Source organism: Onychomys torridus, chromosome 16 (assembly GCF_903995425.1).
Source record: "Onychomys torridus chromosome 16, mOncTor1.1, whole genome shotgun sequence".
NCBI lineage: Eukaryota > Metazoa > Chordata > Mammalia > Rodentia > Cricetidae > Onychomys > Onychomys torridus.
In genome coordinates this window covers 491,473-515,060 of record NC_050458.1, presented here as the reverse complement: position 1 = coordinate 515,060, position 23,588 = coordinate 491,473, and the positions used below count along the sequence as shown (strand labels likewise).

The window sequence follows — 23,588 nt, the reverse complement described above, 5'->3', positions numbered from 1 at the left end:
GAGGAAAATGGGGCACAAGGCCAAACTGCACTGGAATTTTCGGGAACTTTAATGCACTTGGAGAAAGTTTTGGAGATGACTTCCTTAATTCCAAGCAGAGCCAATTCATCACCTTTGGGCATCCGGCTGCAGAGACCAACAGAAGAGCCAAAAAGAGGCCATGTGACTTGACAATGGTCTAAGCTGGTGAATAACAGAAAAGCCAGCCTGTATGAACTCTAGTCTATTGGCCACCAAAAATAAAGAATGAAATGTGGAAACAAGTACATTAGAAGAAAAGAAGCAAGTAGAAAAAGTAGTTCCTACTCTAGAGTTTCCTGATCCTTACTTATTTCAGTGGTGTTTATCACAGTCACTTAAGCCTCATACAGAAAGCTTAGCTTGATGGCCCATGGCACAGAATGAGCATGTTGGAAGCAATGCTGGTTCTTGTGGCAACACATAGAGCAATGAACTCCTGGGAAACTAGGACTACTTCCCCAAGCCTCAGAGGCTGGGACAGTGGCCCATCCAGCTATACTCCCATGTGGTTTGCACTGCCTCTGACTGACTCCTTTAGAGGCACTCTTCCTCATCATCAAGGACACTCTCTGAGTGATGGCTTTACCTACTCCCCACCCCCATCTCCCCATCATGCTTCTCAACTCGCATGAGAGAGTAAAATTGACTACTCCACATAGTAGATGCCTGTCAGAATCACCTGAACTCAATGTCAAATTTCAATTGTTATGTTCCCCCCCAAGCTAGACATTTGACATTAGTGTGAGTAGATCTTAAAATCCCACAGTTCAAGCCGGGCGGTGGTGGCACACACCTTTAATCCCAGCACTCGGGAGGCAGAGCCAGTCGGATCTTTGAAAGTTCGAGGCCAGCCTGGTCTATGGAGCGAGATCCAGGAAAGGTGCAAAGCTACACAGAGAAACCCTATCTCGAAAAAACAAAATAAAAATAAAAAAATAAAAAAATAAAAATCCCACAGTTCTACTAAAGACAACAAAAGATTCTTAGCCTCTATCAGACCAAGTCATCAAAAACCAAAGTAAAATGCATGTGAAGCTGCTGAGCGTCCAACTTCAAACTGCAAAAACAACATCTTCTAAGGCTACAAGGAACTGGGTAAGGTGAGCTGGTCTGCACAGCCAGAGGATGGACAGTGTCTCCTCTGAAGACCCAAATCAAAGAGCCACCCACAAACACCACACCAGCCCTCACTGCTCAGTTGGCCTATCCATTAGCCTGCCATTTAGAAAGCTCTTCCTTGTGTCCAACCCAAATCAATCTCCTTAGAGATCGCTGCCACTGCTTCACACCAGTGTCCAAACAAGAGAACGGAAGATCCAGGAAGATAAAATGTCCAGGCAAGTCTCTCATCTGGCTAGTCATTTTTATTACCAAACCTCCTACATGCATAAAATGCTAAGAAAAAAATATTTTTTTCATTCAATAAACAAAAAGGATTTAACTCAGTGAATACTAAACACATGTGTAAAAAGTTTATGGTTTGAACCCTCCGGGTTTTCTGTCTCTGTTTGTATCTCATGGCACAAAACAACAAAGTCTAGTAAAGACTCACAAGAGTAGTTAGTGCTCAGGAGAAAAACAGCAAACGCCAGGAGGCATATCACAAATGTTCCCTTAATATTTATTAAACCAACAACAGTGTTTGGAGTAAATCTTATTAACGGAATACACAGAGTTCTGGCAAATAAAATTTCAGTTCATTTACATCAGATGTGCCCCAAATCCCCATTTTTATTAAAAGGACAATAAGTATTCAGTTGAAAGGCTTGGAAATGGCATGTTATTTGACTATTATGTATTTCTTTTTATCACTGCAGACATCAAAACTCTTTCTTTAAAGCTTTACACAGTATATGTTAAAGCACTTTAGCCAAATATAAGTCTAATTTACTATTTACATCACTCCTGCTTTAGTTTTAGAAACCACTTCTAATCCTTTGTTCTCTGAGTAAGGTCTAAAAAAACACAGTAAAGCAAACAAAAGCTTGAGAAAGATGAGAAGTGAGCTCAAATCATTTTTGTAAAACACTTGGTTTGGCTCCAAGCCTCTATACATTTGTAGGAATTAAACATGTAACTCACTTAATTTAGGTTATTTAAAAAGATCATTTTCCAAAGGCAAACAGATTTATCTCCATCTAGGTTCAAATTTACCAACCACTAAAGTAAAGGACATAAAATTAAAAAGTACACTAATACAGCCAACAAATGAACTTGTTCCCACAGGACCATAATCTCCAAATGTTCCAACTTGATGATGCTGAGAGACAGTAAAACTCTTTGTCCACTTTAGGCCCCACACCATGTTCTCTACTTCTGTTTCTTGCCAGCTGTTTAAGTGTGAGATACAACTCACTCTGCACTAAGCTTGTTATTTGATGTGTCAGTGAACAGACACAGACATAAATGGTGAGGACACCTGAACCACATCCATTATGGAGCCTTGGGATTGTGAGGCCAAGGCAAATGGCTATGTGCACCATGCATTTCATTCATTAAAGTCAGGATCAGGCTTGACAACAGCGGAAAGTTACAATGGGAAGAAAGAACACAGGTGATGGAAGGAGACAACAGGAGATGGGACCCATCCCACAGTATTTCCTCTCAGGCAAGAGTCTTTCCATCCATATTTGAAAATCATTCACTTTCTACTATAGTCCATGGGGTTCAAGTGATGAGTTCTCCATAGGTGATTCCATGTTTGATGCATGTAAGCCAGGCCAAGGAAGAGTCAACAAGAAACCAACCTTGAATTCTTACTGGACTAGTAGACAGAGAGCTGGTAGATAAAGGGGGGCTCTCTCTGCTGCAACTCCTGAGGACAGGCTCAGGAGTTAACCCAGAGATGCCATACTCTATCTCATTGCCAGACTGTTTTCTCCTGGACATCAATATCTAAAAGTTTCCCATTCTTTTCATGTGTGAGTTGGCACACGGCCTGTGTGTGAAGATTTCATTCTCCACTGTGCGTGGTATTGTTCTGGATATGTGACTGAATTTCAACCAATGGGATGTGAGGAGAATGGTGTGTTATACTTCCAGGCTATGGCCCTTTTGATTCTTTCCTGGCTAGGAACTTGTAAGGGTGACACAGTTACCCTGGTCTTATGGCTGAGAGCTGAACAAGAGCAAGGCAGAGATTTCTCACCAGTCTTTGGATTGTTGTATAACGAGATATAAATCCATTTAAGCCACTATATTTGAAGACTTTTTCTTAGTAACTTAGTTGTTAGCGCCATTGTTTTCCAGGAAGTGATGCTAACAAAGGGAAACTGAGCTGAAAGGGAGAGCAAACCTGGTTTCTTGAGATCACATCATTCTCTGACACCTGTAGCCAGCACACTTGCACCCTTCCATTATGTGAGCCAAAAAGCTCCCTTGCATTAGCCCACTTTAAAGTGGGGTTTTCATTATGTGTCCCTGCAAGGAGCTGAACTGCCATCATTCACTTCACAGTGGCTGACAGACTGCCACTGCCAGAATGCTCCCAGTCCTTCTAGGTAGCAGTTCTGAATCTGTCCTCTGCTCCTTGTTGGTTGTCTCCCTGAGTGAAGGCCAGGCAGAAGTCAAAGCATCTGTTCTGCCTCCTCGCCAGACTTGTAAATTAAAGGCATTCTAGGGGTTGACTTATATAAAGGAAACTCGTTATTTCTGTAAAGCCGCTTTCCACAAACTCTAGTGTGCTCTTATGAGTCACTAAAAATCTTGTTAAAATGCAAACTGCAATTCAGTAAGTCTCAGTGGGGTTCCAGATTCTGGATTTCTATCAAGCTCTCAGATGATGCTCCTGCTTGCTGGTCTAAGCCACATTTGGGGTAGCAAGGTCCAAATGCACTGGTCTCCAAGTCTGAGGATTGCAATCTCTTAGGCAGTTGTTTCAAAGATTGAAATCACTATCTGTGCTCCCCAGCCAGGAGCTCTCTCTTAATACTGCCTGTAGTGTTGGAGATAAGAGCCAAGGGTCAGCTGGGCGGTGGTGGCACACACCTTTAATCCCAGCACTCGGGAGGCAGAGCCAGGCGGATCTTTGTGAGTTCGAGGCCAGCCTGGTCTACAGAGCGAGATCCAGGAAAGGCGCAAAGCTACACAGAGAAACCCTGTCTCGAAAAGCCAAAAAATAAAATAATAATAATAATAATAATAATAATAAAGAGCCAAGGATCAGCTGTTCTCCAAAGCTAGCTTGCAATAGAATCTTTCAGAGGAATTTTTGTGGTTCCCAGCACACAGCACCTTTCCGGCCATATGACTACATTTAGACCAATGGGAAGTAAGGAGAATGATGTGTGGTGTGGACAGAGGCACAAAATCTGCATTTCACATGAGTTCCTGGCTGAGGCAGATGTTGCTGGTCCACATACACTGAGTGCCAGTGGCCCAAGCTGGATGTACCAACTCATAGGCCTCAATATATACTGAGAAAAACACTGCTACTTAATAATTACATTTAAAACTCTGGGATGTTTACCTACCTACCAGAGACACAGTGGAGAGGGAGAGAGAGGGAAATCCCATTTCCACTCACTTGACTTCTAAGATTAGGCTACATTTGAGCTTGATATTTTTTGAAGGCCCATTTAACCCTATCATCACCAAAAACTAAGCAGTAATACTGAATATCATTATAGATACATAGACTTACTAGGTTTCTAAGCCTCTGAGCCACTCTGAGTGGCTCATAATTACAGCTTTCTCAGAACACTCATCTCAACTATAGGACAGATACATGTGGAATAGCAGTTTCTAAAAGGTTAGCATTTTAATGCTATCCTGCAGAGCAATTTTTAAAAGCTTTGAGAGATCCAGAATTTTATACAAGATCTTTCTTTCCTTCTGTGTCAGTTAAAGTTATCCCTCTTTCATTTAGCAGATGGAAAAGTGTGGTTTTTTAGGGTTAAATGAGGGCAAACATGTGCCCAAATTAGGTATGTGAACAAAATAAACCATGAATAGATTCGATAATGGGCTGCTGCTTTTTCTTAAGTGAGAACTAAAGACAGTTCAGACATGTCAGATGTCTTGTTCCTAGCAGTCTGAAGTCCTCCCTTCCTTCTTCAGTGGCAAACAACAGCACTGTGTGGAAGGCAGCAACTCAAAACCTGGTCCATGGTGCAGAACTTAAACGCAGGAACCATAAGAAAACAACCTTGGTGCCATTTGTAAGACTTAACACATGATCAGTGTGTTCAGACAAATCCTGGAATCTGTTCCAGTCAACCAAACACACAAGTTCTCCACTCAGAGTATAGCTCGGGCAAGTCTAATGAGCTGACCAAACATGTTTTCTGCTCCAGAACAGAGGACAAACATCCTTTGTTCCTCTAGGGAACACTTTCCTCAAGAATGTGAATGTTTCCATTTTATGTGTGTTCACCAGATGTGCACATATGTGCAGGTGCATACATGGGTGAATCTTCATGTGGAAGCCAGAGGACAAGCTTAGGAGCCATCTACCTTGTGTTTTGAGAGAGGGTCTCTCTTTGGTCTGGAACTGGCCAATTAGGCTAGGCTGGCCAGCCAGTGACCTCAGGGCTAGGATTACAAGTACATGCCACAGAGTCTGGCTGTTTTTAGGTGGGTGCTGGAGATGAAACTTCGGTCCTTACGCTTGCAAGGAAGACAGTTTGTGGATGGAATCACCTCCCCAGTTTCTATTTTGTAAGGACACCCTTTTTTTTAAAGACAAAATCAATTTCCAAACGTATCATCTTTTGTCTCAAGAACTCCCAGATATATCATAACTCAAGGAAACAATTATCAAAAAGTACATCCAGTAGATACCTATTTCAGTGACGGAAAGAGAAAGGGGTAAAAGAGAACAAGGCTAACCCTTCCTAAATGCAGGAGCCTGGCACAGCCATTAGGTTCCCGGAGCTTGAAGTCTTGCCTGCCAGAAGACCCTCGAGCACAGAGAAGACAAAAAGCCACCTCAAGCAAAGGTTCTCATATCTTCTAGAAGATAAAACTCAGCTGATGAGTTTCTGTAAAACCAAAAGCTGGGCACCACCCTTATAGACTGGTTTTATGAATGTGAGGCCTAGATGAAAAGAAATAAGAGTCTCAGTATGCCGCCTAGGCAAGCCCAGAATTCATCAGTCTTCTACTTTCCTCTGCCTCCTGAATGCTGGAATGACAGGCATGAGCCAGCAGCCTCCAGATGTGTCACTGTGTACCACAAGTTGAGAAGATTATTCTACAGTGAAATCCTCCACTCCCAGCTAAGCCTATTAAGGTTAAGACCCTCCCTCCTTCCACGAAACAAAATAGCCATACAGAGAAGAGGGAAGCAGAAGGGGAAACGTTTCCCTCGGATGTTCTTATGTCAGCAGCAGCCTCCTCCCCAACCCCCACCCTCACCCCTCACCATCTCTTGTTCATAGGACACTCTTGTCTGATAAATGTATTTTATGAGCCATCCATTTCAATCATCATAAGCAATGAGACTGCAAACTTCACGCAGGATAATCTTCTAAATGTTTGACTCCGAACCAGCAATTCAGGAAGGTGGCCACTGTGATGAATAATCTTCTTATAGATGTGAACACTGAGGGATAGATGAGTTACATGAACTTCCCACATCACAGCCAGAAATTTACAGACCTAGAATTTGAGGAAATTTCCACTGAGGCTTTGGCGTGCAGCTCAGTGGTTATGACCTGTAATTCACATGGTCTCCAATACCCAAAACAAATAGATTTTAGTGACCCAACCACCAAAGGGAAGCATGTAGACAGAACTCATCAAAGCAAAATACTACATGTTGGTGAAGAACTCTGAATCCTAGTGGCTAAGAGAATTAGACTAGTCAGGCGACTGAACGAATTGGCACTTTGTTATGCCAGCCTTAACCCATTAACTGAATGGGTTCAGTTGAAACTTGAAACTTTCACTACATGCTTGAGAGATTATGGTATCACAACAGGACTTTGCAGCAAGCCAGAAAAATTGAAGCTCTAACTTAGGGGCGGGGAGTGTAGACTACAAGTTGGCAAATCACCCTTCCTTGAAGTCAGGTAACAGTCACAAAGAATGGAAAGTTCATATCACAATCCTAACCCCAAGGCAGGAGAGCAGAGATAGTCATCTTTAATTTTATTGCCCTTCAATAAATTCTTTTTAAAAATCATCCCACAAACTTCTTTTCTGAAAATGGCTGAAACAAACACACTTAAATGATGCAATAATTTAGGAAAGCAGTTTTAAGAGCAAACTGTTGAAAGAAAGGATTAATCTACTTCTAATGCTGGCAAAAACAATTCAGCAAAGGAGAATCTTCACCTGGGCTATGGGCATGCTGGACTCATTTCCTGTACACTGCTAACATATTTTTAGTATAAAAATCCAAGGAATGTTCTTTATCTCTCTACCTACAATAGCAGCTTTTTCTCATCAGATAAAAAAATACAGTATTAATTCGAAAGGGTATTGCATCCAGCCCTGATTCTTATCTCTAGGAAGCTTTTATCTCTACAGTATTCCCCCGAATCAACTTGCTTTCAGTCCCTGATCCATCTGGTTCTTGCAAATCCCTGGAGCCTTGGCTCTTCCTCCCAAACTAGCTAGAAGGTTCATGAACCAGCAAAGGAATTATCTGGAGTACAGATTTTGCTAGAAATGAGTAAGCTAGCTAAATATCACCTTAAATTATTCATGTTACACAAAGCACTTAAGCCACACTGATGCTGTATGTTGCACATAACACATGCTCTGTTGGTGTTTTAGCTCTTCATGTGTGTGATAGAACAGTAACACAGGAATCAGGGAGAAGCTGGAAAAGAAATGCTTGATGACAAGAAAAAAAAAATACTAGTAGGTCAGATAAGCTAGGTTAATTAGAATTCTATGTTTAACTCTATGTCACTAACTATGGCACCTTAGTCAATGTATCACATCCTAAATGTCAAATGCAGGGCCCGATGAGAAAGCTCAGCAAGAAAAAAGTGATTGCAGCCAAGTCTGACAAACTGAGTTTGATCCTCAGAACCTATATGGTAAAAAGAGAGAAACAACTCTCCTTAAATGATCCTCTGACTTCCACACATGCCAGGAATGAACATGCATACACACACACACACACACACACACACACACACACACACACACACACACACACACACAATCCATGTTACAACAAAACACAGCTGAATGTGAAACACATGCTGATAATATTATCTCTAGGAGGCTAGGGTAGGAAGACCACAGAGTTACAGGCCAGTGTGGTCTATGTAGTCAGACTCTGACTCAGAAAAACAAAAATTAACCAATAAATTAATTTTTAAAAAATAACTATTCCAGCTACAGAATCCACTAATTGTTACAAGGATTGAAAGGAAGAATCCAAGAGAATAAGTAACCAAAAGTAGGTAAGAGCTGACTGAAAGTAAGCTCCAAGTAATTTATTTTTAGTTTGAAAAACTGATCAAGAGTTAGTATATAATGATATATGTTAAGTGTTAGTAGACCAATTTAACATAAAACTTAATTCAATAACTAATCAGGATAATTACACAATCTAATCAAATATAATATAAACAAATCAAATATCTCTCTTAGATAAATGGTGTCAGAGGTGGGACACAAATTTTTAATTTATTAGTGAACTTAGTTCAATTGCTATTTACAATTTAAGGATCCAATGCTGGCTTTCTTTGAGCAGTTTACACTTATAATCTCAAGAGTTACTCTTAGCTTTCCTATCTTTTTTTTCTTTTTTCAGAGCTGAGGACTAAACCCAGGGTCTTGCGCTTGCAAGGCAAGCGCTCTAGCACTGAGCTAAATCCCCAACCCCAGCTTTCCTATCTTAATGACAGTTGTTTTTGTAAGTTTTCTGTGTGCTTTAACTGTAACTCCAGAAATGCAGTGATGATAAGAGAAAGAAAAAATACAACTCAGCAGCACACCTACCCTGGCCAAATAAACAAATAGCTGGTCCTATATTTGTGACCATGTACACCACTTGGTGTATGCCACTAGATGCAAGTGAGAAATGCAAAGTATATCTTTTACCAAAGACTATTTCAGAATCATAAAGCTTAAAGAAAAGTAAGCAAACATGCTTAAATGCCAGCTGTAGGTCAAGTTTTATGTTGGCTACTAATGCTTATCTTCAAAGCAACAAAATATTAAAGCTAATCTTCAAAGTATCAAAACAGCAAATACTATAAGCCTCAGTTTTACAATAAGAAACAAGCTTGGCAGTGGTAAGAAACATCCCTCGATCTTGCGGCTTTTGAATAGTGACACCAGAGACCAAACTGATTTGCAGAACTCCAAAGCCTTAACACGATCTCCTGCATTCATGTGAATTCAGGGAAGTGCACAGGGGGTACTGGAAATGCTCAAACTAGAACTCCACATGAGTTAAACCAATGTGTCACAGCCCTGCCTTTAGTGGACTGCCACACACCTGTCACCCATATAACAAGACTGTTGCCTAACAACGTCATAAACAGTGGCCTTTCGGTTCCTAAACATGTCAAGTGAATTAAGTCACTGGCACAGATGTACTAACCCTAATATAGTAAACTCCCACTTACCAGAATTTAAGGACCAATGTTCAAAACTTTTCTATGTGCTTATATCAGGTGGTTTTCTGCATCTGTTGAGATGACAATACTACTATCCCCCTTGAAGTGTTAATACTGCATTGCTTTCCTGATGTCAAAGCATTCCTTGCATAGATCTTATATGGAGTCATGCTATTCTTTTAATGAACATTATGGCTGCAAGCAACATGGCACTATCTATTTAAAATTATGGCACCAATGAAACTGACCTGTAGATTTGTCTTCCTGACTTTGACATTGGGTGGTGCTCACCTCATACAATGGTAAAGAGCAGTCTCGAGTCACATCATTCTCTGCTAAGCTCTTGGATAACAATTACTTGCTCCTTGAAAGGCTTGCAGTGCTGACTAGTAAAACCCTCCAGGTCTGGGCTTTTTTTTTTTTTTTTTTTTGAGGAGGCAATTACAGATTCATGCCTAGTTGTAACAAATAATCAAGATTCTTTCAAGCCCACTAGCTGATAACATTTCACAAAACCATAGTAAATAACACAATAAAGATATCAATATAATCTATCAACTTTACTCTGATACTGTCAATTTATAGCACAGTGTGTGTATATGTGTGTATTTCTCATTCTCTCTACAATTCCATCGCATATACAAGTCCATGTGTAATAGATAAATAGCTGTATTGATATATAAACTTACGTATCTATATAGTCTTTTTTATTGTATTTTTTATTGTATAATTTAATTTAATTTTACATATCAGCCACGGATTCCCCTGTCCTCCCTCCTCCCGCCCTCCCTTCCCCAGTCCACCTCCCATTCCCATCTCCAGGGCAAGGACTCCCCTGGAGATTCAGCTCAACCTGGTGGATTCAGTCCAGGCAGGTCCAGTCCCCTCCTCCCTTCACCCAGACTGAGCAAAGAGTCCCTGCATAAGCCCCAGGTTCCAAACAGCCAGCTCATGCACTAAGGACAGGTCCTGGACCCACTGCCTGGGTGCCTCCCAAACAGTTCAAGCTAATCAACTGTCTCACTTATCCAGAGGGCCTGATCCAGTTGGGGGCTCCTCATTAATATAAACAGCAATTTACTATACAAATTTTCAAATCCTAATTTTTAATCTATATAAAGTCCCCCAACTTAGTTATATTTTGCAAATACATTTTTAATAGCTATATGAGATTTAATGAGCATTGGAGCCATTGATCTAGTCATTATTATTATATACTCCAGCTGTTCCCATTTTTTTAAAAACTATTGTAAGCAAAGCTTCAGTGAGCACATTTTCAAAACACTGTTTACCCAGCTATGATCATTCCCTCTGAACAGATCTGTAGTGGTAAAACCACTAACAGAAACGGGTTTTTCACTGTTAATATTTACATGTGTGTCCAGTTCTTGTGAGGAGCCTTTCCTCAATCAGAGATAATAAATGATGTATTTTCTCACATCACTCACTTTTAGAGAACAGTTTAGTATCAGTGTAGCATAGAGCTGATTTACTCCAAGATGGAAGCAAGAGGTAACTACAGAAAGCTAGCTCTGTTATGGATATTCTGAGCCCCTCTTGGCTAGTGCTTATCACGTGAGCTCATGAGGTATGTATATCAAGCTTCTACTCCTTAGGAAGCAGAAAAACAGGAACTATAACTAACATGGCAAAAGGCATACATATGCCACTTACTAAAAGAGACCATCTATTTCACCTCACAAAATCCTAAGAAATTATTTTAGCATGGTTCATTTTACAGGTGACAAAAATGAGCACAGAGAATAATAAATATGCCCAATGTTACAGGGTAAATATATTCTACCCCAGGCTAATCCTTAACTCTAGAGTCCCGGCTCCAAGCCAGGCTACCGAAGAGTCTGCTCATTCTTATTCTTGCTTCTGCTCTCTACAGCATACAGACCAAATTCCACTGCTGAAGACGGAAGCAGCGGAAGGCCCCTGGATCAAGGCCTAAATGTCACCAATGAGTCATGCTGACCTCTATCTAGAATGAAAGTGAATCCCACCCCATCAATTAGCCACAATGCTATAATTATATTAGCTTATAAGCATATGGAAAGCCACTACAAGCGGGGTCATGAGTATCCAGAGCAATGTAGCCAAGCCTAGTATGTGATGAATGCTGTGTTCACGCTAACAATCACTGTTGGCTACCACAAACAACTTATCTTTCTGTAATGTGAGAGAATTCCTTGATTCAAAAAATAAACTCAGAAGTGTTTCACTTTAAAACATATTTACACAATAAGCATATATAATTTTGATTTGTTAATTTCAAAATAAAAATTAAAAGCTCATGAATTATTTGGCAATGACTTAATTACTTATTTATTAGATTAATTTAACATTTCCCCAACAATACCCTGAAAGAAGAGAAAAGAACTAAATATTAATGGCAGAGTTTCTCCAATTCAGTTCCATCATTTTGCAGATACCCACAGGGGATGTAGTGCTTAATAATATGTGTACAATGCCCCATTTGGGCCTGGTCTGAAGATGTCTTACCTTCATTTTATTTTTCTTTTAGTTCTAAGGGAAAATTATACAAAAATTATGTCTTTTGCTTTTTGCAACTCTTTGTAATTCTCCCTTAATAATTCTCTATTTTGTTCCATGTGACATTTTCCTATGAGACCCGCTGTATTCGAGGCAGGCTCAGTATCAGTACTACTGGTATTGGGTGTACCTGTACAACAAGGAAAAAAAGCAACAACAAAGTACTGTGTAGAGGTCACACTGTCTCTGCATCTTTGTAACATTTCTCATAAAACAAATTCAACTGCAGAGGAAAGGGAACTGAGAGCCTGTCTTTAATGGCAGTTTTCTCAGCTGGTAGGCAAGGTCATGAATGGGCATTCTTCACTCTGTTCCTAAGATTGAAATGGAAAATCTCTGTTGACTGCAAGGGTCTCACCTTCCCCAAGTCTTACCAACTCTTCAAGATATTCCAGGAAAGGACAGACGTTCACAATGCTGTTTCAATCCTGTCCCTTGAGTTCAGAAGCACCCTTCCCCGTACTTGTCTAAACTTAATCTGTCCTAGAAACAGATTGTCACAGTATTATTGAGATTTTCTGTTTCTGAAACAAGGAATGTATCCTCTGTGACTGGCTTGAAACTCACCAGGTGGCCCCCAAATTCAAAAGACATACACCTGTCTGCCTCCCGTGTGCTGGCATCAAAGGTGGTGTACGTATATATAAAATAGTAAGGCCTGAAGCTGAGATGGCTAAGTGGAGAGTCTCCTCACATTTACAACCCTGAGAGGAGGAAAACACTCCCTTTCTGAATCTCAAGTCCCCATAGTTACTGACACCTTTCCTCCTTGTGCTACATGTCCAGCCTCACACCAGCGTATGAGTGAGACCTAACACTTCTGAATGTCTGGTTGGTCTCTCAACCAAGCTGAAGAAAGCGAGAACAAGGGTAAATGAGCACGGCTGGCTAACACACAGGACTCTGCTTCTGTGTCTTGTTTACCTTCTCACTTTCCCTGCCATGATAATGAAGCTGAAGCTGAAAGGGCATAAAGCTGCAAACTGGCCCAGGCCACACGGAGCTGGTGGACTCCAAGAACCCCAAGCATTCTAGCATCAGTGAGCTGAGCAAAACCGAGCTGAGGAGAAGTACCCATTAATCCATGTCTGCCCACTGCTCCAGCATCCATGCTGAAAGTCTCATGACCCACAGTGGTTTACCAAGTCCTGGCTCCTACCTGAGCTCAGTGCTGTGCAGAGCAGAGTTATAGGCACCACCCCTCCCCTCAGATGGAGATACATAGGAGGGTAAGTGATCTTAAAGAACACTTAGTGTTGTATCTGTATTACATAGCTAAGAACACAAGTCAAGAGAAAGGAAGGAAGAAAAACACTTAGTGCTTTTTGCCATTCATAGTTACCTTTATTGTCTCAAGACAGTCAACATTCATGACATAAGCTCATTTTGGGGGTCCAATCTACTCATACAGATGCATTTGTAAGTGGCTTGGAGCTTTGTATTCTGTGTATTTATTCTGACATAACGAATAAATAGCAAAACACCATCATAGGAACCCAGACCTGTTGACCTCCCAAGGCCAAACCACTTATACTTTACCCCCAGCCCCAGCTGAGAGGTCTGGAAGGGATACAGGGCAGTCCATAACGATGGGGTAACCTGTGATTTCCAGGGGCAGCTGACTCACTATTAACCACCAGAGATGCTTTATAAAAGATACAAATTATCCCACAACACACACACACACACACACACACACACACACACACACACACACACACACACTGAGGCTCTGTGTAAATTTGAGATAAGCTTCTAAGATCTGTATTTTTATGTCCTTCCAGTGACTCTGTTAGTCTTCCTTCCTACTTAGAAGAGCACAAAAAGAAGAGGTTGGACTGGAACAATCATGAAAAGCTATTGAAGCTTAGGTTTTAATACACAGAATTTTAAAGAAGGAGTGCTTAAAGTCAGCTGTGTCTAAGGAATGGCAACAACAATGACCAGGAAGGAGTAAGTAGGAAGTGGCACTAGCCTGGAGCAGTTTACAAATCCGGCCAAGGCATTCAGACTCCAAGCCATAACAAGTACATAAGGTAGTTTCTGGACCACAGATGACATCATCAAAGTGATATCACAGAGCAGGCCAATGATGACAGACAACTACTAAGGAGACACAGAAGATTTGCAGGCTTAATCCCAGCACCTAAGCACCTAGTAGGAAGACTTGCCTGCTGAGTAAATGGCAGAGTTAATACATTGGTGAGTTTAAAGACAGGGTACAGACAGGAACCATGATGAATGACTAAATCAAGGATTTCTTCAAAACTCTAGTCCATGGGACTAGAATTAAAATGGTGTGGCAGACTAAAAAGTTCAAACAGGATGACTTTGTTCTCAGTAAAAGCTTGTCTTTGTGATGCGGGTCCTGAGACTTTGTTTTGGTGCCTACACCATGAAAGAATGAGGTGACTTTCAGATACTGGAATGTATTGTTGGCACAGGTATGAATGGTAGGTCTTCTTTCTGCCTTGGGAAGGACAGAATGACAGGCGAGATCTTGTCTTGTGATTTTCTGGCAAAGGAGGAAGGACAGCTTGGTGAGAAGTCTGCTCAGAAGCATTCCTTCCAGGACCTGCTGGGCCACAACCAGCAGACATGCCAACAGTACAATGGCTTGACTAGACTTGCTGTAAACCTTAATGATAGAGCTGGCTGGACTCTGTACGGCCAAGTCAGCCTCCGTCCGGACAGACAGTCCCAAGAAGACTCCAACTTACCTATGGGCAGGTCTGGTGTGTATGTGCTGGGGTCTTCTGGAGGCTTGAAAAATGAGTTTTGCTTTTGGAAAAACTAGCTGGCCTTTTAAAATTCTTTCTCAACTAATGATTATCCAAGGTGCCATTTTAATGACCATGTTACACAGCCCACTAGTAGGCTGCTCTTTGAATGACAGACAAAACCAGAATAATCTATATGACCTTGATTTGAACATCACATCAAGCATACATGATTCAAAATGTCAGAGGGTATCTCATATATATTGATTAACACTTTTTAATGAAAAGAAAAAGGCATACCAGTTCCCATAAGCAAGCGTTGAAAGACATGCTCAAAAGCTTGCACACCCATCCTCGGAGCTTTCCTTCTGAAATGACAGTCTACTGCTAACATTGAACTGAGAGATAAAGAGCCTTTGTTTCTGTCAAACTCTCCAGCGCAAGTAATTTGCCCCACTAGAACTGACAAAATACGTTTAGAGAAAGACTACTAAGGACTACAGTATCTCAACTTTAATTTCCTTTTAGTGCAAACTTCCCAGAGCCTGGCCTCCAGGACACCTTTTGAGGTCACACATGGTTCCCTATGACTTGACAGTTTCTTTTAATTTATACACATCTAAGCATGTTTATAAAATTCCACCAGTTCAAAATGCTTCCTTTCCTTAAACATATTTCCAGTTCAAATTATATGTTTATACAAGTCTGCACTGTATTATTTCTAAAGATAAATAGTCATGTAAAACACGGACAGAAATCCTAGCAGCATGTCATTGCCACCCCACTCAGCTGGCCTTTCCAGTCACCATCCTTCCGGCAGTGAAAGCCCTCAGCAGCCAGTGGAAAGCATGAATGGGTCACTAGAAACAGGCTTCCCTGCTGTCTCTGTCCTCAGGAAGGGGCCCCTAGTTCCTTTCCCCAAACAGTTTTGAACCATAGTGCCTAAGAAGCTTTTCTCCCCTTTGAGCTAAGTAGAAATCTAAAGAACTCACTGGCTGCCGACATTTTTCCTTCCTTGCCAAAAGAGTCTTAGAGCCCAGACAACCACTACTTTTAAATCCCAGGACACCACTGCAGTTTCCAAATTAAAATACAAAGTGCTGGAAATAACGTTTTATAATAGCTAAACTTTTAAAAGTCATGTCTTTCAAGCCTTGGTATATTTATGCTGCTCTAGGTGAAGCAAATAAGAAACAGGGAAGCCATGTAAATGGGCTATTAGCCAGTCTGAGTTTTGAAACAGCTTTTACTGAGAAAGACTGACGACTCACTGCCCAACAAAAGCTCTAGGATTCTCAAGTTGACATTTTAAAAATATTTAATCACTCTTTGAATGACAGTTCAAGGGCTCAAAACATAATCTTTCCAATAAAGCTGTTCACTTGGAAAACATTCAATTCTGGTTTGAACTGAGAAAATGGTAGAGCCCCTAAAGATAAGAGACTTCAGGGGAAATCTGGCAGGGAGAGGGGACAAGCATATTCCAGGAAAAACAAACAACGGCAACAAACCCCACCATACCTTAAGGAGCTAGCAAACCCACACAGAAACTCCAAAGGGCTTTGCTTCCCTGGAATCCCCAAATGGGAACATTTCCTAGCAAGTCTCTCAGCAGGACGCTGTAAATAAAAGGTCCCCAACTCCTCAGTTTTACAGGGAACCGCTCTGGAAATCAATTTATTAAGCTGTTCTTTTGCCTTATTTTGCAACAGATGAGCAATGAATTTTTTTTTTTTTTTTTCTGAAATAAACACAGAATAGCTCCCTTTTGGTTTACAACAAGCTGAAGTTCAGAACTAGCTGGGAGGGATGACTAATTCCCACGGATTACATATCATTTGCCAATGAGAAATCCTGTAAGTCTCAGAGTTGTACTTTTACATCCCCAAAGCTCAAATACCCAGTTTCCAATTCTAAGTTCGCCAGCCTCAAACAACGCACAGTGACCTTCTGACCCACACAGTAGCTTCCCCTGCCCTGCCCCATCACAAAAGTCCATCTTCTGCTGAATGCCAAAAGGTTTCCCTAATCGCCTAGGGCTAAATAAGGAGAAAATCTCAAACCCAATAAAGATACACAGTATTTTCAAAGGGACCTTTCCATTAATTCAAATTGGACAAGTTACCAGATGCCAAAGCAGTGGCACAGAGAACAAGAGGAAAGGAAAGAGTAGCACTTCCTAATTGAGAAGGCAGCCCTGGGACTGCATGTCAATAGAAGGTGCTTGGGCTTCCACCTGCCAAAACAGTTGCGGTGGCCCAGGTAGGGGCTACCGCGATAGTCGCTGGCCTGGGAGCAGCTGCCATTAGAGGGCGTTCATTTGGGCAATGCGTAGAAGCAAATTCCAATCCCTGAAACGCAATCCTGAGGAGAAATCAAGTTCCCACCGCCACCGAGAGGGGATGATGCCCTGGCTCTGGAAGACAGTCTCACAGGAGTACCAGATCCACAGGATCGTGAGGGTGGCAGGAAAGAAGTCTTCATTCCCCAGAAGTCAGAGGCTCTGCGGACCACAGCAATGTCACAAGCACCCTCACCTTTCCATTTTACATTCCAGTGCCATTGGATTAAAATTTCCTCTCTCCCCCTAAAGGCCTGGGCTTCTCTCCATGCGGAGGAATCGTGGAAGACATCAGAGGCCAGAGCTCTGGCCTGTTCCCGAAAGCTCCATGAGGCCGATAGCCTCTAACTAGACCACCGACTGCGTCTCTACATCGTGTGGGTGCTTTGCTGTAGCAACAGGGGCATCAAACAAATGAACTTCTACAAACTTTCCTCTCCCCATACTCTAGAGTTTCTTTAATACCGCCCCATCTCCCTAAAACTTGCATTCAGTCAAGCACAAAGCCTGGAGTTGGGGGCTGATATCTTGAGGAACAGACCCTCCCTAAAGTTTCCAACTCGGTCCCTGGGGCTTGCCCAACGCTCAGAGCTTACAGGATCCTTTCCGGGCCCTTAGTGGTGCTCTCGTGACCCGCCACTCTTAGCCCTCTGTCCTTCCAGGACTACAGCACAGAATCCCGAGAGCGAAAAGTTGGGAGTGACTTTACGAACCTTTGATGTTTAATTCTTGTGCCCCCATCCCCGAAGGCTTGGGATAACTCCCTGTAGCAGCCCAAGAGGGAATGCAAGAAGGAACCAGGGTAAACGGTGGAAAAGCGAGCTCATTTGTCCCAGCAGATTCTAGGTAGTCCCACGGGTGGCAGATTCCCCCCAGGTGGCGCTCCCCTGTTACCCACTGGCTCCTTCTCGTAGCCTGGGCACCCAAAACAGCTCGCGTCCCCGGCTTGGCCCACTTACCGTCTCAGCCGACACGCAGGCCATCAAGCCCAAGGTGAGCAGGATCCACGCGCGCTGCATATTCCCCCGAAGACGTGGCTCGCAACCGGGATGAAATGAAGCCCAGAGCACAGTGCAGCTGGCAGAGATGGAGCTGAGCTGCCGCAGGGAGCACGGCTCGGGCTCAGATTCCCGGCGCTAGCTGTCTCCTCTGGCGCCTGCTCCGGCTTTCGCTCTGCGCCCTGGGAACCGGGCGCCTTCTCACTTGTTGGCTTCTGTTCTCCCAACCCGGAGTTGCTGCTTTTCGAGGCTGCTTTCCTGGGTCGGTCCTGCTCGGCTGTGGGCTTCCACTCGGTGTCCCAGTCGTAGTGCAATCTGATTGAAGCAAGCAGCAGACGGCTTGAAAGGGGGCTGCCGCTGAAGTTTGGGATGCAGAACGGCGGGGACGCGCGATCGGCGCGGCCTGAGCTCTGGGAGTATCTGGAGAACAGGGCTCTGGGGCGGGCTAGTGGCTTGGCTGCTGCGCCCCTCCTTCTGAGCGCCGCCGCCTCCCGGGTCCTACCCCCGATTCCCACCCCCCACCCCCTCTGCGTCCTCGCCCAGGTCTTGCTCCGCCTCGGCCTCCTCCGCTCCCACCTTCCCTCTCTTCCTAGCCTGCAGCTCTGGGTTCCTCCCGGTGACTAGGGGAAAGGAGGGGCAATGACTCTGGGATAAACCCGGGAGAAATTCCTACAGGATTACACTACGATTGGCAGGTTCCACAGCCAGTGGGAGCCCGCGACTCGGTACAGTGGCTGCCCCGAGAACGTGCCTCTGCAAACCTTAGTGCTCTTTCATTTTCTCGCTCCCCCTTCCCCCTTCTGAACGCCCTCTCCTCTCTCTACCACCCCTTTCTATCACTCTGTTCCCTTCCTTCTTTTTTTTTTTTCTTCTCTTTAATTTTCTGAAGAAAAATCAGTGAAGGGCTGATGGACATATTGAGCCTTTTCTGACTTGTGAGGATTAGGTCACCAGAAAGAAACAGCGATAAGAGTCGGAAAAATGAGAAAGTTTATGGATTCTCTTCAAGCAATTACGGTGTTCACAAGTCATCAGATCATGAAAATTGCAATCCAGAAAAGATGATAAATGGGTGTAACAAGTGCGTGTTAAGATTATCCTCGGCCCCCCTGTCCGCCCCAAAAAAGCAGAGAAATCAGGATCTGAAACCGCTTTTATGAAGCTCTAAAGCTCAGCTTCATAAAAGGTTTAAAAGCCATTTCTGTGGCTCACAGTTTGTACTCACCCCTCATCCCTCAGGCACCATCTAAGCTCAGTTTCCACACAGTGGAGTTTACATTTGGAAGCAACAAATAGGAATGAAAAATTAGATAGAGATTCTAGATAAAAGCAAATGAAAGGGAAGTTCAGAGAAGGGTAAAGTCGTCTCTGGCTTGAAGAAAATAATGAGTATGCACTTCCTGCATGGAGAAGACTGATCTGAAGTATCAGGCTTTGCCTTGCAGTTCAGTGCTGTGCTGTGCTACAGAACCAGGCAGGTACAGACCCTTCTAATTTCTACTGCTGTTTTCCTCTGAATTAATTATGGATCCATTTTGTTTTACGGTGCCTATTCCTAGAGGCTGGGGACTTTTCAGAATTTGTCACTACTTCATTATCATTTGGGATACATTAAAAATACGCAATACTACTCCAAAGCTCAAGCCATACTATATAAAAGCTGTGCCCTAAGACATTCATACATAAAGATGCAGCCATGAAGCTATAGTCATTTTAGAACTCAGACTAAACTGTGTGGTCACATCTTAAGTGACTGTTAGGATGTTTTAGAGATAAATCACTGCTATGAATCTCAAAGGGAAAATTAACAGGAGAATTTAAAGACATCAACTCTAACTCAGAGAACTACCAACTTCCCGGTGCTTATGAGCCATCTATGATACTGACAGTGGGGGGGGGGGGGGTATTTGGTATTTATTTGTACATTGGGCTCCCTATCTGGGGTGAGTAGATTTGTGTATTGTGTCTCCCCAGGAAAAGTTTTGTCAGAACAGCTCAGAAGTTAGGAGCACATATCATGTTTGCAGAGGTATGGTTCATAGCACTCACACTGGGCAGCTCAGAACTGCCTGTAACTCCAGGGGATCTGAAGCCTCTGGCCACCATAGGCACCTGCACTCACATGCACATACCCCCCCCACACACACACACACACAGACACATAAAAATAAAATAAATCTGTTTTAAGATGTAAATTATCATCTCTGTCCCCACAAAGGACTCAATCTACTTTTCACCCTTGAGGCTAGGTCACATATCCACACCCCTGTCGTCTCCAACAATTAACATTTGGAAGCTACAGTAAGGCTGTAATTTGATGAGAAACTGGATAAAGACCCTGAATAATAACAGACATAAGAGATATATGAAGAAAAGAACTATAAAAGTAATTTCTATCTTGAGGAAAATTGTATTATGTATTCATTTTGTTTATCAAGCATCTACCTAACAAGAAGCTCTGATTCAGCTTGGACAAGAAGTGATAAAAATTAATAAGCAGATGTACAGAAGGGATGTATCTGTCAGCTTCCCTGAAGACAAACTCCAAAGCTCTTGGCATCTATTGGACTCTCTGTGACTTATATTTTGAAGAAAATAACTCAAGCCTGAGCCTTTCTCATAAGGGAATTGGTACCATTTTGAGAGTCACTATAAAGTGCATGAAAATAAATAATTATTCATGATCTTGTATTCAAAGGCATCAACAAGTAGGATGAGAGGGATAATCTGACAGTATAAGAACTGTTTCCACATGAGTTGACTGTCCATGTCACCTATGCAGAGGAAGGATGGGGGAAGGGTAGAGCCAATGACCATTAATGTTCATCAGCCAAGTCTCTAAACCTGGAAATTATGAAGGTATATGTCTGCATTTTGCTAAGTGATTTTTTTTATAAAAATTAATACAGACTAAAATTCAGTTGAATTTTGTGAAGTATAACTGACACAGAAAAAATAGGTGTGAGCAGACCAGAGATCATTCTATGTTCTGAGGACCTCCAGCTTACAGGCTGAACTTTGAGGGATATAGCAAGAAAATCTTAAATTGATGTCTTTCAAGTACCTTTACTAGTGGTGGCATCTCAGAAGAAAATATATAAAATGAAAACCAGTGATATGGTTCAGAAGGTTTAGGCAGTTGCTGACTTGAGTTCTATCCCTGGAGCCCACATGATAGAAAAAGAGAATCAACTCCCAACAGTTGTTCTCTGACTACCACATGTGTATCATAGCATCACATAGGTGTATACATAAATAAATGTGTTTAAAATTAAGAATTAGAAAGCCTATAACACAAACAAAATGTAGAGACTAGGTGAAAAATCAAAAATTAAAGGTAATTGAACCAATTTTTTAATTTATATATTTTTATTTTACATGTATGTATTTTTTTTGCATGTATGTATGTATGTGACATGTCCCTGAAGTGCCCAAGGAGACCAAAAGAGGGCATCAAAACCACGAGACCTAGAATAACTGGAGACTGTGAGTCACCAAATGGTTCCTAGGAACTACACCAGGGTCTTCTGCACAAGCAGCCAGTGCTCTTAACTGCTGAGACATCTCCCCAGCCCCAAGAACCAGATAAAAATTTAAAAATAGAAACAAATGTCACTAAAGATAGTGTATCATATGATCTGGCATGTTGGATTCCGTCACTAGAGTTTCCAATGTCAATTATGACCTTGGACAAACAGGTGCTTCATTCCAAGGTTAACTGTAAAGCTACGTGAAGTTGCAAAAGTAAGATGTCACTTCAAAGTTTTTGGTTTTTCTCCCATTTGCTGCTCCATGAAATGTTACCATAGATCTAGGCTGGAAATCAATTTGGAAGTATCAGCCTGAAAAGTGATAGAAACAGACAAGTACTTGAAGACAAAGGAAATCTAGTCAGCCAACTATTAATCACCCATTACTAATAATGGCAAGTGAGCTGAGGCTGTGACTAAAATCTACAGGCAACCCAAATGAAATCCATTTTTGCATCAAACTTTCCACTTCTCTTGCACTCCACCAGCCCTTTGCCAGGGAAGTTGTGTGTGGTTTCAGCTTTACAAAGTCAGCATAGTGCTGATACAGAACAAAACTCATGTTTCCATAACTGTGAAACAGACAAGAAAGATAAGAAACTGTAAAATACATAAATTGTCCCTAGGGTAAGATAGGAAATGAAACATTTGAGTCTGCTTCCCTAGCAACACAGTACAGTTCTTTTGGTTTGTGTTGTTTTTTTTATTTTTTGTTTTTTGTTTGTTTGTTTGTTTTTCGAGACAGGGTTTCTCTGTGTAGCTTTACGCCTTTCCTGGAACTCACTTGGTAGATCAGGCTGGCCTCGAACTCACAGAGATCCGCCTGGCTCTGCCTCCTGAGTGCATTAAAGGCGTGTGCCACCACCGCCGGCCCAAAGTACAGTTCTTAAAAGGCAGTTAACAAAAGTGTATGGCCATCTTGCTAGGGTGCTCTCTTGGGTAAGCATGTGAATTTTCTTTTTCTCTTTAAGATTTATGTATTTTTTATGTACATTGAGGATTCCAAATCTCCTGGAACTGGGGTTACAGAAAGTTGTGAACTGTCACATGGGTGCTGGAAATTGAACCTGGGTCCCTTGGAAGAGCAGCCAGAGCTCTTAACCGCTGAGTTATCTCTGCAGCCCTGTGAGTTTTCTTTCTCTCTTTTCTTTCTTTCTTTCTTTCTTTCTTTCTTTCTTTCTTTCTTTCTTTCTTTCTTTCTTTCTTTTTCTTTCTCTCTCTCTCTCTCTCTCTCTCTCTCTCTCTCTCTCTCTCTCCTTTTTAAGAGGTATTTATCTTTTTTAATTAATTAACTTTGCATCCCAACTGCCCCACCTCAATCCACCCCTCCTCCATATTTGCTCTGAAAGGAGCAGGCCTCCCACGGGCATCAGCAAAGTATGGCATATCAAGCTGCCATTAGATCAAATTTCTGCCCTTGTATTCAGGCTGGGCAAGGCAATGCAGTATAAAGAATAGGTTCCCAAGAGCAAGCCAAAGCACCAGAAACAGCCTCTAATCCCATTGCCAGGAGTCCCACAAATTGACCAAGCTACATTACTGTCACATATATGCAGATGGCCTGGGTCAGTCCCACGAAGGCTCCCTGGTTCAGACTCTGTGAGTTCCCATGGACGAGACTTTCTGTGGGTTTTCCTCCAATGTTCTGTGGCTCCTACAATCCCTCCTCCTTCTCAGCAGGACTCCTAGAGTTTTGGACAGGGTGATAGAGATAGATCTATTTGCATTCTTCTATATGCCAACGTCCAGTTAGGCCAGAACAATTTGCTGAAGATGCTTTTTTTTCCTCCATTGTATATTTTTTACTTTTTTGTCAAAAATCAAGTGTCCATATGTATGTGGATTTATGCTTGGGTCTTTGATTCGATTCCATTGATCAATGTATCTGCTTT

The 23,588-nt window shown here is 42.2% G+C and overlaps 1 protein-coding gene across 1 annotated transcript in view; it reads right to left on the bottom strand.

The window, feature by feature from the left end:
* Positions 1–18,686, bottom strand: part of Sdc2 (syndecan 2) — a 113,718-nt gene extending 95,032 nt beyond the window's left edge. The window contains exon 1 of the mRNA XM_036208904.1: positions 18,128–18,686. Coding sequence (XP_036064797.1) covers positions 18,128–18,187 — 60 coding nt within the window. The 5' untranslated portion in view covers positions 18,188–18,686. The remainder of the gene's footprint in view (positions 1–18,127) is intronic.
* Between the last annotated feature and the right edge of the window lie 4,902 nt (positions 18,687–23,588).